This window comes from Nothoprocta perdicaria, unplaced genomic scaffold, assembly GCF_003342845.1.
Source record: "Nothoprocta perdicaria isolate Ctin4 unplaced genomic scaffold, notPer1 scaffold_291, whole genome shotgun sequence".
NCBI classification, from domain to species: Eukaryota; Metazoa; Chordata; class Aves; order Tinamiformes; family Tinamidae; genus Nothoprocta; species Nothoprocta perdicaria.
In genome coordinates this window covers 51,641-70,829 of record NW_020455523.1, presented here as the reverse complement: position 1 = coordinate 70,829, position 19,189 = coordinate 51,641, and the positions used below count along the sequence as shown (strand labels likewise).

General features: G+C 41.5%; 1 protein-coding gene across 1 annotated transcript in view; it reads right to left on the bottom strand.

Moving 5' to 3' along the window:
• Window positions 1-19,189, bottom strand: part of PDLIM5 (PDZ and LIM domain 5) — a 50,835-nt gene that overhangs the window by 11,757 nt on the left and 19,889 nt on the right. The window contains exon 3 of the mRNA XM_026041762.1: window positions 16,619-16,770. Within this exon, the coding sequence (XP_025897547.1) occupies window positions 16,619-16,770 (152 nt within the window). The remainder of the gene's footprint in view (window positions 1-16,618; window positions 16,771-19,189) is intronic.

Genomic DNA, 19,189 nt, shown 5'->3' with positions numbered 1-19,189 from the left:
CTCCTTCGGCGCTCCCACCCACAAAGGAGTGCTTGTCCTGGGACCTCCCTGGGGCAACCACCGCTCATAGTCTCATTCCTGCGGTCTGCGGCAACCCCTACTGAACACATTTGTAAAGAGAGTTGAAAGGCAGGCACACAATATTTTATTCTACTAAAACAAAACCATACACAAATCAAAAAAAAAAAAAAAGAAAAAAAAGGCGAAGGAAATATACCTTCTCCCTGACAAAGACTTTTTAAAATATGCTTTTAGCCTCCATTAAGGTTGAAGAGGCTTAGGCACCTAGAAACCCCATGGACATGACCCAATCTCCTCTGGGAGAGGAGGCTCTCTGGTTGGGCTCTATGGTCTTGAAGGTCTTTTCCAGACATAAGGATTCCATGATTCTACTTCATCCAACTGGATGATGTGACCACTAGGACCTGAAGCCAACCAAGACCAAAACTGCTGCCTTGCCAAGCAGCCATGTCTATACAACACTCAGATGCAAACAAGATGACATAAAAAGTGACCTTCAGCTTCTGTACCCTGGCTTATAATGAAGTGGACATTATATGCTTAATGTCTTTGAAAGTGTTTATTAGATAGCAATTCTAACACAGCAAGCTACCATTTAAAAATAGCGAGCTTAATAAAAAACATAGGTCTAAATGACTCGCAGACCTAGTCATTCCTCCAAAACCCTCAACAAAAATGCTGGACTAAGTGCTGACTTCAGTCTGTCATTGAATCTAGGTTATAATTTAGAAGATTTAATGTACTAAATTATTTTTTCCAGGGCTTTCCACCATATGGTGACTAAAACTGTATTTATATTACCTCCTTTGTCTAAAACACAGCTCAAATGAGCTCAAAAGTGCAGCCACATGCACTCTAACAGGAAATCATCACGACAACTCATCTCCTCAAGGCCCAACATACCCTTATTTGGAAGGGATTTCATAACTGCATACCTTGGAAAGATCATTTATACCAAGTTCCTGTTCTCGCATGAAGTAACTGGCAACTTATACAGGCGTTAGATAATGGTATTTCAGTAAAAACATCTTCTCTGCTCTGTGAAGTAGCTCACCATTCATGGTTTTATGAAGAACTATGAAAAAAAAAATACTTTTTGAAGACTAGATATTCAAAGGAGATGAAATCTCAGTTTCCAAGGTTTCAGGCAGCTATGCTAAAAGGAAAGAGCCAAGTTCCTCTTCCCAGCACCAGCAGCAGGAACAGTCAACAGCTCACATGGACACTCAAAACATCACAGAAGCTTYTTTGGTCCAATCCCAACTACACCCTCATGCCTCCCTTTGTCATGATGCTGGAACTGCTTTAGAAAACTACTACTGGAATTAGGTCAAGACTAGGAAGGTTTTCAGAAAATTGTTGAATTTTGGTCAATTCTGTGAAGGATTTTAGAAAATTGTTCCTTTGAAGTTCTGAGCTAAAACTTTTACTCCACTACAGAGGGTACTCTGGTGTTGGGAGCTGTGCCACTCCAGCTGACTCTGAACTCCATGGACAAGTCCTCAGCCCATCCCAACTGCCTGGATGACAGCTGCTCAGAAAAATCAGTGAGTTTGGGCCTAGTCCAGAAAACTCAGAGACACAGCAGAAATCACTAATAAAAATACATAAAATAAAACACACTAGAAAGGATCGACTCTGCATTCTTTTTAATAGGCTATGCAATGGCTTTAATTCTTMGCAGTTAAGGTAAAAAATATCTTTGAGCACCTGTTTTAACTCCTGAGTGTGATCTACCACCAAACTTGCAAGGTTTTTTTCCTCCTAGCAAATATTTTTTCCCCCTAATAAACAAATATTTTTCCCCCCTAATAAGCAATTTTTTTTCCCCCTAATAAACATTAGAAAACTCAGTTCAGTCCATCAACCATCTCCTTCTACCTCCTATCACACTCCAGTGGGGTGGCATGAAATTCATCCTCATAGTACCTCACCTTTGGGTCCAGTTGCCAAGCTGCCTTCCTTCTCCCACTCCATTATATTTATCACAGAAACAAATTAATTAACACATACTTGCCAGAAGAAGTTAACRTTTCCTCAGAAGTGCTTTGCTTTTGTTGGCCTTTACCATTTCCATGTATTGTTTATGCATTTATATATTTAATTTCATTGGCTTCACAACATGTATTGCAGGGGTAGCATGGTGAGAAGACCTATGAATGTTGTCAACACTGCTGCCCACAGTGACTTTTTTATATCTGAAAGAAGCATTCTAAGAAGGTTTCCAAAGACTGTTTCTAAAGGCCACAGGTCAGCACAACCAACAGGTCCCACTTCAGGAGAAAGTGAAGCTGAAGTCAGAGCAGCTGCCAGAGGACTTTCTGCAGCTGGAAGTTCTGTTTACTGCAAGAACTAAGAAAGAAAAATCACAAAGAAATATCAATCTCAAATAGTTAATTCCTGCAGTCCACACTCGAAGCGAGTACAAAGGAAATTTTAACATTTGTTTACACGAGGGTATATAAAGTTCCTCCATCATCTCAGCAACAAGGCAAAAAAAGAGAAAATTAACAATCGAACATGACCTTGACTAATCCAAAACTAAAGTTTTCCCTGCCCATAGTCTYAGCTATAGGAAAGTATTAGCTTTTTTATCCTTTTCTGCTCAAAATACATGGGGAGTAGCATTCCCAGCACGCACGCCAGCAWACGAAGCATTTAACTGCTTTTGAGAGCACCTAATCAGTGATGCAGAGCACTCGACAGTCACCAAGCTGCCGAGAGGTTCACAACGTGGCAAACTGCTGCTCTTGCAAAGTAAGACAAAAATCAGCAAGCGGCCCTTGACAGGAGCAATAAATGTTTATACTGCATCATGGGGTTTTGCCGTTCTCTGCCACAGACATGACTTTCTATTGGTAATACCCTGGAAATTTTCCAAGGCTGCAATTTCTCAAAAACTGGGCAAACTAAAAAGACTTATTGCAGTAGCCAGCTGCACTGGGAAGAACATCTGCAAGTAAAAAGAAGGATMTTCCCCCTCCCACCACCACCTTGCAGGCCGATATCAGACTAAAACCAAATGAGATAGGAAGGTTTCTTATTTGACATGGGATTTGATCTTTTTTATGCTAGGCAGACTACCTTTTCATATATCTTGCTTTATGTTACACATTCTCTACCTGCAAGGTAGCAAGAGCCTTGCTCCCGAGTTAGGATACAACAATTTTGATTTTCAGCAAGAACAACTGTTGCAGATTGTGCATGGCAAAGGGCAGGTTTTATTTGAACAGTCTTTCATCTATTGCCATGGGCAGATGCTTAGGAACAGTTTATCTCATGCCATAACTTGGCAACTCCCACATCTACCGTGTTCGTCTCGTCTTCACATCCCACGTTCACACAGGGGACRGACGTTCCCACCTGAAATCTAAAGACTAAGCAAATGTTTTGAACTACCTGCACAGGTACTGAACATGATATACATATAATTATTCATCTTGCTCTCTTAGTTAACTTGAACTATTTTTAGTATATGAAGGATGCAGCACGTTTTTAAACTACATAAGCTTCTTTTAATCCATTTAGAGACAACTGTCCCTTGACAGATCATCACACAGCCTTTTATAATTAAAGAATGCCTGCAAGTTAGCATCATAAACCCRGCATGCCTGGGAGAGGGGCTTTCCGGGGGTAAACAACAGGTGTGGGGCATGACCTTCATTCGGAAAACTAAAGTGTAAATGGAGGCATCCAAACAGTGAGCAGATGTGTGTCTGGGAAGGAGACACGGTACCAGCTGCACAGCAGCCTCTGAGCAGGTTAGACTGTGGTCTTAGGCTTTGCWGGCAGGCCATGGCATTGGTATAGTTGTAAAATGTCAGGTTCTGGGAACCTCTAATAGAGAGGGCACAAGGCAAACTATCTTCTTTCCTTAATATTAAGATGACAGGAGCCAAACAGTTTTCAAAAGAGAAGTCAAATCAAGTGACCTCTCTAGARTATAATACACAATTCAGATAATACACCACACACAAAGTTCACATTTCCAGAGAAAGGTGACACAGTGTTGGTCCCAAATACATTCACGGCCTACTGGAATTCAGCAGTAAGAAGGAGCATATTCTAAGAAAGGTTTTGGCTTCCCAAAGCGTAAGCTTTTCCATTTATCTGGACTTGGCCGTAAGCACAGGAAGCACCACCGTTCACACGCGGCTGCCAAGCGATTGCCAAATCCCAAGGCTACTTTGGGTTCTGGGAAACAAACCAAGAACTCTCTAAAACTTTATGATCAAAAAAACTTTGGAGCCAGGTCAAGCAGTCATTATTCCAGCTTGCTGTCTCTCTGGCAGTCTCATTAAGCTATTGCATTCAGGAGACATGTTAACTAACATTGTCAGTGGAGAGTCAAAATCAGCTACAAGAGCACTTTGCCCAACAGCTGTGAAGTCACTGTTTTCTTGACACTATGATATCTCCTTCTTAATGCTCTTCTTTATTTAAGATCGGGGGAAAAYACTGCTCAGTGCCGCAAAGCACTAATACCAGTATAGCTACTTCCAGACCTCACAAAGTTTGTAAATTGGTCACATAAGTGCTTACTGCCATCATCTATGGCATTGCTATTTGCAGTACAATCAGCGGCCTCTAAAGGCTTCCTCAATTAAAAATTCCCCACAGAAAACAAGACACCGATAATAGGACAGCAATGATGGTAACTGTGGTTTCCACCGAGGGGAGAGAATTTCACCAAGTTTATCCTCAATTGACCCTCAACTGTTCACCCACACAAAACTGTTCACTCGCCTAGTCTTTGGACAAAGATTGAGCACTCATGATATCTGCAGCAGCAATAGCTTTTCTAGCTACCCAGCAGCACATTAGGAGAAGCTGGCRTGCCCGGAGGATGCTCCTTTCCAGTCTCTTAGCCGTCCGTGTTGTGACAACGATGAAGTCACTTCAGTTTTTCTATCTCTAGCCACCCCACGTTTAAAAGGCCTTTACAAAATTAAAAGCATACATAAATACCTCCACTACATAAAGAAGTGGAAATTAGTACAACAGTGCAAAAAATCAAAGTGATTCAATCAGTTAAATTGTATCAGAGTCATCTCCATTTCATGACAAATTTGCTGTCTTTTATGTAGGTAGTAACATTATGTATTCCTGAAAAGGGGGACAAAGCAGTCATACTTCAAAGCTGTGGCTGTGGGAAAGAGAACTGGATTTGGAAGGTACCAAACACTGGAAGATCTCTTCTAGACTGGACTTGAGGTGGAGAGTGGTCAACATCTACATTGCTAAAATCATTTTAGTGTCCTTGACTGTATACTTTTTTTAAGTGAATCCAGTGYGGCAACTCTTCCTCAATGTTCATAGAGGCTAGACTTGCTCTAAATCAATGAGTGTAGCTAGAATAAAAGCAGAATGGGCAAAATTAGAAAAGTAATTTATTGCGTGCTAATGGAAGAGCAGTTCAGCGGCAGCAGGTGCAGGCAAGAATAATTCTTCTACATCTCAAAGTATTACTACCTCTTTTAAGAGGTAGTAAATGAGCCTTGCACAGTCTCAGTTACAGAGTCCACGGAAAAGCGCCAAAAACGTCTCCTAACACATGGATACAGACAGCTTATCTTGACATATCCGAGTGCCTTCTCCCATGTCAACTGGCTCAAGTTCTGACTGGGCGTTTTTTGCCCTTTAAAGTAAAAAACATCCACATGCAGGATACAAACAAATTACCCAAGCCAAAAGACAGATATTTATCTCCACACACCAAAGCAATACTACTCTACACAGGATATAATGCATTCATTGTACATGGAGGGCTCTGTATTAATTTTTAATCACTGTGACTCTGCCTTCTGCTCCCTTGATTCAGCACAGTCTTGATTCAGCTGGTTTCCTCAGGCACACACATACCAAACTATTCTCTGCATCCTTAAAAAAAGCATCCAGATATGAGTGCTCATGAGTAGCACCCATGAGTAATATTTAGACTAGACAAGTACACGCATTAACGGGTGTGGAAGAGTTTTAACAGCTGTATTATTCCAATGCAGCTGTTCACAATTACTGGCATGTGTTGTGAGGCAATTCTGATTAGAGACAGTGTTTAATCTATATATAAAAGCATTATTTTGCTACTCAAAAGTCTGGCATTTAGATGGTAACTGCAAAGCTTCAAAATAAGCCTATCTGCCATGTCTCAGCTGGCTATTTTAAAGTGTGCCAACAGAATCAAAATGTCACTAAAGATCATGCCGCTCTCCGAGGTATCTGTGTTATTTTAAGCAGCRAAGATAAACTCTTGCCAACTTCACATTGTTTCCTTACATCTTTCACTCAGTGGCTATGGAGGTGGCTTAAAATAAACGTACAAGGACAATGACACCGCATGGCAAACGACTGTTAACGAGCTCCRAAATTCCCAAAAGGCACCGGATGGGCTGCATGGGTCTAGTTAGAAAAGGGTCAAAAAGGTTCACCTGGGCTGGTGATTGGTCCCCAGGCCATTCCTGAGTCTGCTCCCACCTCCTTGGCTGATCATCACTGTCACCTTCCGCACTGAACCACGGATGACAAGTACTGTACCTTCATTTCCACTTTTTGACCTCAACAGGTGACAGCTGCTAGACCCTCTTTAAGGGAGAGCAGAACAATGAAACGCAGACATAAATATTTTTTAAATAAGAAGGAAAAACACTGAAACCAGTCAAGAGGTAACTTAATGATTGGTGACTCACGATGAGGAAAGAACTTGGTGGTATTTGTAGAAAAAAACACAAAACCCAACAGCAAGAATTTGGCGTGTCATAAGAAGGATCTGATGCATTCTTCGCATTTTTCAAGAATAAAATCACTTGGGTGAATTATACAATGAATAGGGCAAGTGAAGAGCAAATATCTAGTGTTAGTGATTACTCGAGCTCACCCCCGTACTTCCTTTTGGCCTCACCCACAGCGTGCAGCTATTCAGGATATCTCACCCTACCAAGCAGACATTCTCTAGTGCTAATGTATTGGGAAAAAAAAAACCCACTCTGCCAAGAAAAATATCCATGATCAAAACTAAAGTATCAGCTTTAAAATAAATCATGAAATCATAAAATTACATTTCCAAACAAGCCCCAAAGGAAAGAGCAACCTTCTCCATGCCTCTTTCAAAAAGAAAAAAAAAAAGAAAAAAGATCAAAGAGGAATAGTTTCATCATGTCATTTATTCAGATCTTGGGAACAGAGGTGAGGAATCAAGACTGGAATCAACACAACTCGACCCGCACTGAGGATGAGCCACAGCATTTTCACTGCTTTTTTCATGCTCCCTCTTTCCCCTTGCCTTCCCCTAAGAGCCATGCATTCTTCCCTTGAAAACCTCCTCAACGTTGGAAACAGAAAACTCTTTCAGTCGGTTGTTTCCTCTCCTTTCTGCCCTTTGCTCCCATTCTTTCTCTTCTGTTTTCCAAAGCCCACAGCCCCCCTTTTCAGAGCTCCTCAAAACCAGCAGCATTAATGTCTCCTTTGCATTGATGAACTCCGATCTGACCTTGCCAGCAGCTGCCAGTGGCCTCCAGACATGCCCAAGACAGGAGGATTGTGGAGCACGTGCAAAACACATGGAAAGGGTTAAAAGAGCAGCTCTAAACCCTGAATTTGCAGCAGCAGGTCCCTCAAACCGCCCTGCTCATCTTGAGAAGGAAAGGATACTTATTCTACCCATGTTTGAGGGAGAGGCTCAGGCATCAAAGGGCTTCGCCAGAAGCATCAGGAGGCTGCAGAGATGTCCTAGCTCCGGTGTGCACTAACCCACTCCGTCATCCCAAACGACTCGCTGTGTGCTAGGAGGGAACAGGGCTGCGATGCGCACAGCTGGGAGCAACAAAGCCCCAGCGTGAGAAAAGGCCATCCTCCCGCTCCACGCCTTATCTCCACGAGATGAGAGCTGCGTTGACAGATCTAAGAAACACCACCCACCCAACCCTGATTTAATCATCGTCTGTGTCCGCTCGCTATAGATCCAACCCACACGCCATCGTTGCACAGACACCGCATTAATCCTACTGAATCATCAGTACTAGCCAGAACGAGCCCGGGTTACCGGACCAGCAGGTTCGCCCCTCCTACACACTCCCGTTTAAGACAGGGCAAGGCCTTCCCTAGAGTTTCCAGGTTCTCTTGGTGCTCTTTGTGTTCACAGCGGGACGTGTCCGCTASGCACCACCACACTTCACCCAACATCAAGCGGATATATGTTCTCTCCAAAAATATCAGGTAGCCGTGGTGATGCCGAGCCAACATTTATACTACTCAACCGTTAGTCAAAACGGAAGTTCTACCTCCTAAAATTAAAGAGCAACCTGAAAAGATGAAGTTCGGGCATATTCTGTTGGGTAGTAACACTCAAATGGGCATTTTGCACCCAAGTTCTCAAGGAGAATGTGCCTTTCTCATGGTTCTGCTTTCTTCTGTCAACTTCCCACTGAGAGATGAAACCTCAGCACACCCTGAAACCCAAACACTATATAATGGCACAAACCAAATTGATCACTGAAACACAAACATAACAAGCTGTATATGCCTATTCCATTCTTTGCAACAACAGCATGTGTGTGTGATAGGGGGAATATAAGACTTTTTAGACTTTTCAGTTCACAAGGAATTAAATACAAATGACTGGTAACAGTCCACCTCTAGTTTCACAGAATCACAAAATGGTTAAGGTTGGAAGAGACCTCTGGAGATCATTGAGTCCAACTCCCCCGCTCAATCTGGGACACAGTTTAAGTGTGATTAGGGTATTTTAATTTGTGCAACATCCACTATCAAAGTCCTCAACAGGTTTTGGGTAAGATCAGATATGTCTGTGTGAATGGTAGATAAATGGTGGTTACCCCATTAAAAAAAAAAGAAAGAAAGAGGGAGAAAGAAGTTAAAAAGGAAACTAAAAGAAAGAAAATATTACCTGAAGCCAAAACAGATCTGTGACAAACCCAGTAATGAGACTGGAAATCTTAGATGCAAAAGCTACACTTAATTACAAGATCTTCTCTAAACAAGCAGAACAACACCTGAAATAACAAGATTACTAACAGACAACATATTTTGTAAGTAATATAACATTTTAAATAAAATGGAAATTAGCTGCTTCACATAGCAGGTAATATTATTAAAGGAAAAAATTTTACACCACTGTAGTGCTTACAGAAGATTACTGATAACATATTGCTGGATCAGTGCATACCATGGAAATCCATTACAAGACACAGAAGAGAATGTTCCCATTGTATCAAAGGCAGGTTGAAGAAAACTAATCTTTGAAGATGATTTCAATGAAACAATACACCACAAAACGAAGCATGCTGCTTTTCTAACAGCTTGCTGTAAGTCAGAAAAAGAAAAGCACTCTACTCCTCTCAATAAATAATAGGAGGAAGACTTACCAAAAGAACTTCCTGAAATACAACTATGAGCTTTTTTTTTTTCATGGAATAACTACAAGGCAGGAAATGTACACTTGAAAAACATCTAACTGGGAACAACACTAAGAGSGAACGTAACCCTGAGCACCCCAGACCATTCGGACTGGCCGTGCACTGTTCCTTGAGAGCAAACCCTCGGCCCTTGCATGGGAAACGAGCAATTTCCACCAATTAAAGAGGAGTTCCAGACCATATTGCATCACCATCAGTAACCAGTCACTCCCATACTTCAAAGAGATTTATTTTCTTAATGAAGATGTCTTTAGTTTTGCTACTGTACTCCTGAGACACAGGCATCTAAAGCTTTGGAAATGAACCCACTCTACTAATTGAAAGCATCTACACCATTAAAGAACACTTAAAGTGAAGTAACGTTGCAGCCTCTTCAGACTGGGGATGTTCAGACACGTATGTTTTGCTTCCACCCAACGAGAAAAATGAGAAGGCTTTTCAACACCAGGAATGTACATCCACTTGGAAAAAAAAACCCAAACACACATACGCACAAGCAAATCTGCCTGCCTTGTGTAGTATGYAACCTGGAGATGATTAGCCCGAATCCCAGTAACGCTCGTTACCACCRCAATCAGGCCGGGCATATTTTCTGTATTAAGTTTCAGCTTGCAAATGCGAGCTCTTGCTGTAAGCAATAAAATACAAACGTGGCCATGTGGAGTACATCAGCTCAGGCRCTGCTACCCACACATACACACTCCACAGCTTGGCTTTTTCGTATTCTGATATAGAGCGGGAAGTTACCACAATCACACAAAGTTGCTTTAAATCTCAAGCAGGAGCTGGYCATTAATGTGTGTTTTACACACTAGCTGGGGATCCACACAAGTATTTCCCATCAGCTGCACCACTTCAGGTAAAATATATCTGAGTAAATTAAAATTGCCTATTTCTGCCTCCACACACAGAAATCAATCACATCATAACTTAGCTGAAGTACAATTTTGTTTTAGTTGTAAAAAAGTGTGGTTTTTTTTTTTAAATATACACACATCTAAACATTAGGCCAAGGCAAATGTTACATTTTTCATGATCTGTTCATTGCCAAACTTAACTCAAATTTACTTCTTCATTGTAAATGTTTTGCTTTAGAAATAAGAGTCTGTCTAGAAAATGTTTCAAATCGTTTTACATCAGAATAGTTTAATATCAAAACATTTAATGGAACATACCAGGACAACTGCTGCAGTTATCATCACGCTTATCTTAAAATTAAGGAACAGAGTCTTTACAATAACAACAGCTGATAAACATCTCTTCTTTTGACTAGTCCCAGCATATTATATGAAACATGTGCACGGTTTCCGATTTTACAGCAAATGTGTATACTGCCAGCAAATATCACTTGCATCAGATTTCTTCCCCATCTTTTTTTAATTCTATATTTCCAAACAAACAACTTTTTAACAGATTATATGCAAGACAAAGTTCAGTACCAGATTTCACAGTACTTGCCAGACATCTGTGCTACGCCACCAACTTGCACAAAGCGAAGACACAGACACTTCTCACRGTGACATTTCGTACAGGATAAGGCAAGAAGAAGCAATATTGGTTAAGGCCCTTCCACTATCATTTGACTCACAGCAAACAGGTGGGAACTTCTGGGATCCAACACTTATTCCCTCTGCTTTCAGAGAGGGATTTGGATTTCACCAGACTAGCAAATGTTTTGCCACAAGCACTCGCTGTGCTTCAACTGGCAACATCCCAGCTCATTTCTTGGAGACCTACCATAAAGCGGGAACCTATAAACTTAGTTTATTAGAGACCATTATTTTACAATGGCCTGGTCTCCTTATTTCTCACACAAATGAGGACACAGCTTCTCAATATACCACTAACTTGACTGTGCTGTTTCAACTCACAAGAATACAGAGGAGAAACCCAAAGGGATAACCATAAGTTTCCTTCCACTGCTACAACTTGAAGCTAGGATCTTTCATTTCCTTGGAAGTGAGGGAGAAAAACAACAACAAAAAAAGTCTGCCTCCTCTTCCACCTTTACCAAAACAATATTTTGTTTGAAAAAAAAGGATTGCTCCTTTAAGTAGTTATTTGCCCCCACTGCCCCCATCCTGGGGAATGTGGAAGTCCGGAGCACCCCTCCCAAGCACCAGGTTCTCTTTTCACCCTGCAACTTTCCATTTTCACCCAGCAGCTCTCCTTTGAGGTAAGGAGCAAGCCTTGCTCCTGTTGGGCTCGCTTGGCCATGGCAYGTTCTGTGGTTCATCTAATTGCCAGTCGCCGCGCAGCAAAATGCTGCGCGCAACACGAGAGGAATTCAGACACCCGCTGCAAGCAAGAGCTCTGCCCTTCCATGTATCTAGTYTGCTGGGCAAGCTTTCTGAAAGCACAGCTTAGCTGGCCAAACCTGTTCAGCTGCTAAAATAGGACCAAAAGTTTCATACTCTTCAAATAAATATGCATACACAGTTATGCACCAAGTCACCTTTGCATGCAGAGAAGACATCTGCACCTTGACCTGCTCCAAATTCTGTGTGTGATGTCTGAGTCAAGGCTTTTTAATTTCAAAATCAGATAAGATATGAGGACCTAAGATGACTCAGTTTGCTTGCACTGCAGTATAAAGGCCACACACAAAACCCCCTTGGCTTCAGAAAGAATGYTCCGACTGCTGCCCGCTGACGCCCACTCAACAGAGGGTGTTATTTTTCATTCAGTTTMTTTTCAGGCATCATCATACCAAATTAATATTGAAAATGGAGAGTAACAAGCTAGGATTGAGGAACAAGTTACCTAAGGTTTTGGTTTACGACTAAACCATATATCAATTATCTATTTTAGGTGGTTATTTCCTTAGTTATCCGACATTCATGGAAAGGACCAACATCCTTGAAGGAGGAGTTTTGCAAGAATTAGAATTGTTCTGGCCTTTTTTTWAATTCTCTCCCTGAAATAAAGCCAGATTTAGAAAACTTGATCCAGAAAACTACGATGCTTCCGATCAATGCAGAGTCTACATCCAACTTGTGCAGGAAAAATAGCCTTCTTTTACATACTAAAGCAGCACATAACTGGAGATYAGGATTAAAATGAAAATGCCTATGTAAGGGAAAAGATGACAGATGGCAAACCAAAGATGGAGAAAAATATGACTTCCTAATGCATTCTTATCATAGCTTTCTTGAAAGCTGCCCCTTATATGGTTTATGAAAACAAAACAACCCTGAGAAACCCAGGACTCAAACCGGACAGCAAGATTAAGGCACCAGTAGAATGACACATGTATTGCTGACAGCTTTAAATCTTTTTATACTTGTGTTTTTCTACTTGCTCCTCTACTTCTTACAAATTGTTACAGCCTCTCTCTCCCTTTTACTCAGCAACTATAGTATTTTCTCTTGTTTCTATGGGACCAGCTTTTAACCGTTAGGACTTCAGACTCCGTTGTAACAGTCATTAGGGCTGGCCTTTGGGATCTGTGATACCATTCCCGACGATGCTGGCATTTCTTTATTTTTGAAGTAGTTTCTAGCTAACCTAAATCTGGCCAAGATCTTGGCATCTAAAGGAGCGAAGACTTAAAAGTCTCTTAAAACCTGGCCTTGCTTCCCATCTTCAAAACGGGAGCAAGATCATCCTTTCTGCGTATTATTAAAATAAGTATGGCAGAGCAAAAAGTCTTTTCTTCCCGTGGATGTCCATAGCAGAGCAGGGCTCTCAACACAGTCTGGAGTACTCAAGGATAAAGATCTCAGTGAGAGCTGCAAGCAACTCCTCTTAAGAGCACTATCACTTTCACACTCCAGCTGTGAAGACGGGTTTGATGAGCTGGAGTGTTAACTTACTTCTGTATTACAAAGGCCAAGGGGAAAATGAATAAATAAAGCTTTCCAGGCTTTTCTGAACCACCTTTTTTTTAATTTTTTTTTATTTTATTTTTTATTTCCTTAATCTCTGCATTTCTCATTAACACATTTTTTCCAGAAGTTTCATGACCTCATGTAAAAATGAAAAACCAAGCCCTTCATCTTTCTGACTTGCAAAGCATCACTACAGCAGGAATCTGGATAAACTGTCCCCCAAAACACTCTTTAAGGTAGGTGGTTCTTCTTCACAAATCAGCAGCTCACAGATGTATTTATAGAAGTCCATGCTAAGTTACTGAAGGTCTAAATACTTCCAAAAAGCAAGCATCTGGTTTCCATCTGCCCTCATGGGAACCAGGAAAGGGCTTTAACTGAAAAATGAAGTATCAGGGTGCAAAAGAGCAAGATCTCAGGAATGGAGAGATTATCTATCATCAAGAACACTTTCTTAACTACAGAAGGCATTTGATTTTTTTTTTTTTTTTTAAAAAAAAGGAAACTAAAACTGCATGTTAAAAAAAGTCAATGAAAAAGAACTCACCACCTAATGCCCACAGATTTTTAAGCTACATCTTGCAGAAAGCATGAACATGTAAAATACTCTCATTTTAGTGAGACTTATTTAAAGAATTCATATTAGAAACATATACCTGAACATACTTTCCAACATATGCAAGTGTTAGCCCAGCTGGCAAGTGGATTTATGGGTTTGTATTTAAGCAAACATCTCGAGGCGAGGCAGCCTGTTAACTGTGGCGGCTGCAATTCCAGTTCCTCCCAGGGCCGGAGAACAACTGCACCCATAAACAGCCAAGAGGCTCAACTGCCTCACGGAGGAAAACGGAAACTTTTATTCTCCTTGCAAATATTACAGCAATGCTCACTTGCAAGCTACACAACATCTCAACTGGATTTTCCACAGGAGGTGTGTGTGCACATCTGCCTCCATAAACCTTAGCCTTCAAATCCAAGTAAGGCTTTGGGAAGCATTGCTCTAAATACCCTCTGCACCCGGGCGAGCTGCTACTTGTGGCTTTGTTTCTCCATTTAGTTGTTCCACCCAGGCCATAAAGATCAGTGAGAAAAACACACAAATGCAAATCTGAGCAGCAGAGCAAAAGCTCACCAATTAGGAGAGTCCAAACAAGGTAGAAACAAAGGAAGCAAGACCATCCCCTGTTTTCAAATGATGGATGAATTGCACTTTACATATTTTTTCAAATCACAAATAACACAAAATTTTCACTTTGAATACATACAGAAGAATTGCACTTTACATTTTTTTAAATCATAAAGAACACAATCTTCACATCGAATACGTACATAAGAATTGCACTTTGCATTTTTTTAATCATAAATAAAGAACACATAATTTTCACACTGATTATGCACAGAATCGAAACACAAAATCTCTTTTCACAGAATCACAGCATGGTTGAGGTTGGAAGGAACCTCTAAAGATCATCTTGTCCAACCCCCCTGCTCAAGCAGGGACACCTAGAGCATGTGGGCGATGTTCTTTTGGTTGCTGTCACTCAAGTTCTTGCAGCTTGCTTAGTTTCTTCTACCAAAGAGCACATGGACAAAACAAAGCAAAAGCTATTTGATAAACACATAATGTCTTTCCAGGTTTCTTGCTTCTCAACAGGTAAGGCACTCAACACGTTGCTCATGGGTTTCAAGGCACGAAGTAGTCATCCCAGCTCAAGAGGAAACCAACAGTTCTTGGGGATGAACTGCTGTAATGCCCTCTTTTCTTTCAGAACACTTTAAAAAGAGCTTTTTCCAAGCTTTACCTAAGAAAATACCCCAGGACACCAGCTAGGCATGAACACAAGGCGCTTCCCTTTCCCAGATGCCGAGCAAGRGGAGACCCTTCTGCAGGGCAGTAAGGACCAAGATACATCAGCCCAACAGGAGAACTTCCCAGTCAACGAAACGGCTATGACTACTGCTTGTTTTTTTTTTTTGCTTGCTTTTTTTTAAAAGAAGGAAAGATAGTTTTCATTTCCCAAAAAGTCATTTTGGGCCCCAAAAAGGGGCCCAAAGCTTTGGGGCTTTGGGCCCCAAAAAGGGGCCCAAAATACAGCTTCAAGCTAGTAACGGATGGCCAAAATTCATTAAATCAGACTTTTCAGCAACAGGCAGATTGGCCCAAGCTCGAACACGTATAGCAGATACTGCAGTTAGCAACGTGAGGTTGTTACCTCGGGAATAACCACGGTTGTTTACCTCCGGTAAAAACTCTGTCACTGACGTGTCCCTGTATTATTTCCATACCTCAGAAGTTAACCATTAAAACAAGCCCATCTGTCAGCAGTAGGGAGATTCGATACAGCAATATGTTCAACAGGTAATATAATGGGAAGTAACGGTCAACTATTCTTATGAAACAATTTGTTAAATTGTCAGATTTCCTGGCAGTGGTTCCTCTAGTTTTGTTCCAGGTACTCGTAAATTAAAAAGGAGGATTTTTTTTTTTTTCATGCCACCAGATTATCATCCAATTCAGTTACACTATCTCACTACACTCGATCCAGGAAGTTTGTATTAGAATATACCTTTTTTTACAGAAAAAAAGTACAAAAGTATTGTGGACCTCTCTAAAATATACATTGGTGGACTGACAGGATTCACCTGAAGGGTACCACTTCCTTAGCAAGTATTTTTGTCTGGAAYATGACACATACTCCTGCTTTTAAAAACTCTATGTAGATGTCGGCAATAGTAAACCCACTAGGATGGATTGATGGATGAACTTCTGGCCACTTGTTCTGGCTAGGCCTACTGAACAGCAGCACAGAAGATCGATTGGCTTTAAAGGGAAAAAGAAAAAAAATAAATAAAGACCCTGATGAGCTCCCCTTGCTGCTACTTGGGTTGCTGGACATTCAGCGGCAACACCGAATAAGACTAAGGCAGCCTTAAGTAGTAAGGAGGCCTTGGTGAAGGAAAGTGATGATGTAGGCCGTGACTCCAAAAGAAGTGCAGCCATCAAAGGTGGGCACAGCAGGGAAGAGAGAAGAGCGAGCCTGGGTCAGGCCTGCTGCTAATTAACACATTTAAATCTGAAGCTCAAAATCAAAAAGCCTTCACCCAAGGCAGAAGAGGTAAAAGGARGATGGAAAAGATCTTTATCCACTCATAAAATTAACTTCTAGTAACACTTCTAAAATGCTATAAATCACGATATATTTCAGACAGCGACAGCGTATCTTTCAATCACGGCCACTTAACTGCATTCACTTTGCCAAACCACTTACATGTGTTATCCTCCAAACAAGTGTTACGACGATGATTAATTCACAATTAAGGAAAAGGGTGTCCTACCTTTGCAGGGTCATGTTGAGATTGCCCGTGCACGCCTTGATCTTGTTCTGCGCCTCCAGGTGAGTCATGCCGTCCGTGCTGATGCCGTCGATGGAGAGCACCACGTCGCCTATGCCCACGTGTGCTTGGGCGGCCTTGCCGCTGTCGTTCAGCTGCAACACCACAAACACAGCGAGTGAGCAACCCCGCTGCGTCATCCTCACGTTCCCCCAGTTCTCCAGGTCCCTAAGGAAGTTACTGCCCATCTACCACACTTTCCAGGCCACGTCATATTTGGGCATTCTTGTTCTACCTTCACTTAAAGGTCACAGCCTGGGTCAGCACTCTTGGCGAAAACAGGTTTGCCTTGCACTCRATGGGCTGCAAGCTGTGCACGCTCACCAAGATGTGAGAGCAGGGCCAAAAATGCAACATTTCCTAGACTCCATGTTCCTGTCTCTTATTTCTCATTCTAGATTTCCATCTAAAAACTCTTTCAAAACTTCATGTGTGGACGCTCCTGTGCATGGGACATTTCATTAATAGTGAAGTCCCCTTGCATGATATAATCCAGCAACAGAAATCTCTGCAAAGCTCACGGTGCTGACCCCTGACTGAACAATAATTTCACCTTTTCATCTGACGCTACTGAATTTCAACCATCTTCGCTTCCAAGGACAGAAATAAAAATGAACACACAGCAAGATTTACGCACCCATTTGCTTTGCTGTTCTCAAGCTGYTGACGGCTTTATAGCTACTACAGAAAAGAGTCTTGTACAAGGCAAACTCCCTCTTTTTATGTTTTGTATTTCTTATCTTAGGAAAAAGGAAAGGAAGCAGAGGCAGTCCCATAGAGAGGAAARAAGTCCAAGACACAAGGAGAATGAAAATAACAGCAACTCAGAAACCTTCTGAAGTTACTAAATTCCTCAGAATTRTAATTCATGTACCACATAATTTCACTAAAAGCTTCAAAAACAAAGTCAGAATTCCTCACACTTTGGCATACAGACTCATCCTTTCACTCAGGAGAACCTGGATGCTCTAAAACCAAGGCCATGGAACCCACCAAGCCTAGAGAAAGCCATAACCAACACAGCTATTTTTAGGATGGATCCTCAAACCTTCCAGGGGAAGAAAAAAAAGCCATAAACAGTTCTTTAAACCGATGCATTACTGCATACTGACATTTGTCAGCAGCTGCTCAAAAAGGGAATGGGGCTTAAGGGCATTAAAAACCAAAGGGCAAAAGGATCACTATGTTTTGCGATCCGACTGCCCAAGTGAATAAAACCGAGCTTTCTCGGAACGCATATAAGTGTGTGATGAAAAAGCAGCCTAAAAGGCAGTGAAAAGCAGTTTTCTGGATGATTTATTTCATGCTGGGGGAGATCCCGAGCAGTGTTGCACTCATCTAGATGCAACCGATAAAGGGGCCAAGTGACAGCGGTCCACGGGACCAGTTGGGCTAAGCCATTTGGGCTAAGGGATCCGACTGATGAATGCCGGTGAGGTTGGTACTTCTAGGAATCGTCTGCTCGAGCAGTCGTCACAGATAATGGAACAATTATACAATGTGACTTGCCAACATGAATCGGAACAACAGATAGGCAAAAATACATAACATCGAGTRCCTACGTGATTTACTCCACTGGTGAGAATTTAAGCATTTGAACTCTTTAAGGCCTTTTTATATACTGCAGGCACATTTGCACCCCACGACCCTCAGTTTTGACATTTCCCAGGCTCTCGTGACTGCATGTTATCCTCATAAACTATAAAGCAAACAGAAGCATCTAGCACTAGACACAGGTGAAACACAGTCTACTTAAAAACAGGAAGACAAGTCAACTGATGGGCAAAAGGAAAAAGAAAAAATAACAATTAATGCCCTTATCCTTTTAAGAATGAAAGCCTGACCTTCAAACATAGCTTTGTTAAACACATCCATAGAGCCAAATGCAATCACTACGCACTGCAAGAGGCATGCGTGGAAGAGTATGGCGCTGCAGCGACCAGCTAGGCTGCCTATAAATCAAACCGCCTTCTACGCGCCACGTAAACACTCCTGAGATACTTGACAGATCTGTAAATTCTATATTTACAACATGAGTCAAGTTTTTAAAAGCAAGCAAGGGCTGCAACTACCAAGTAAGGTCTTTTTGTTAAGCCACCTTTTTTTCCTCATGGAAAGAGGGTATGTTTGCCTATATATGTGTATATACAGACACACACGCATGTATGTGTACATATACGCATGCATATCACTGAATCAGTGCAATTTGTAGCTTAACTCATTCCTAATTAACATATAACCGTTCTTATTATTCTTATACCACTAAGACAACTTGCCAAGCATCTCTCCTTGGATCATATCATCATCATTTAGCTCTTTTGCAGTAATAAATGACAAAGCTCTCTGGGAGCTGACAGGGAAACTGCCTTTGATCTTCTCCACTTTCTACTTCTCACAAAAAAGGCCTTTCCTCCTGCACGTGTGCATGAGCTAATCTGCTGCACACGTGCACCCATCAATCCCTTCATGTATCCCCCGTCTCTCTATTTTTACTTTTCTTAAAAAAAAAAAAAA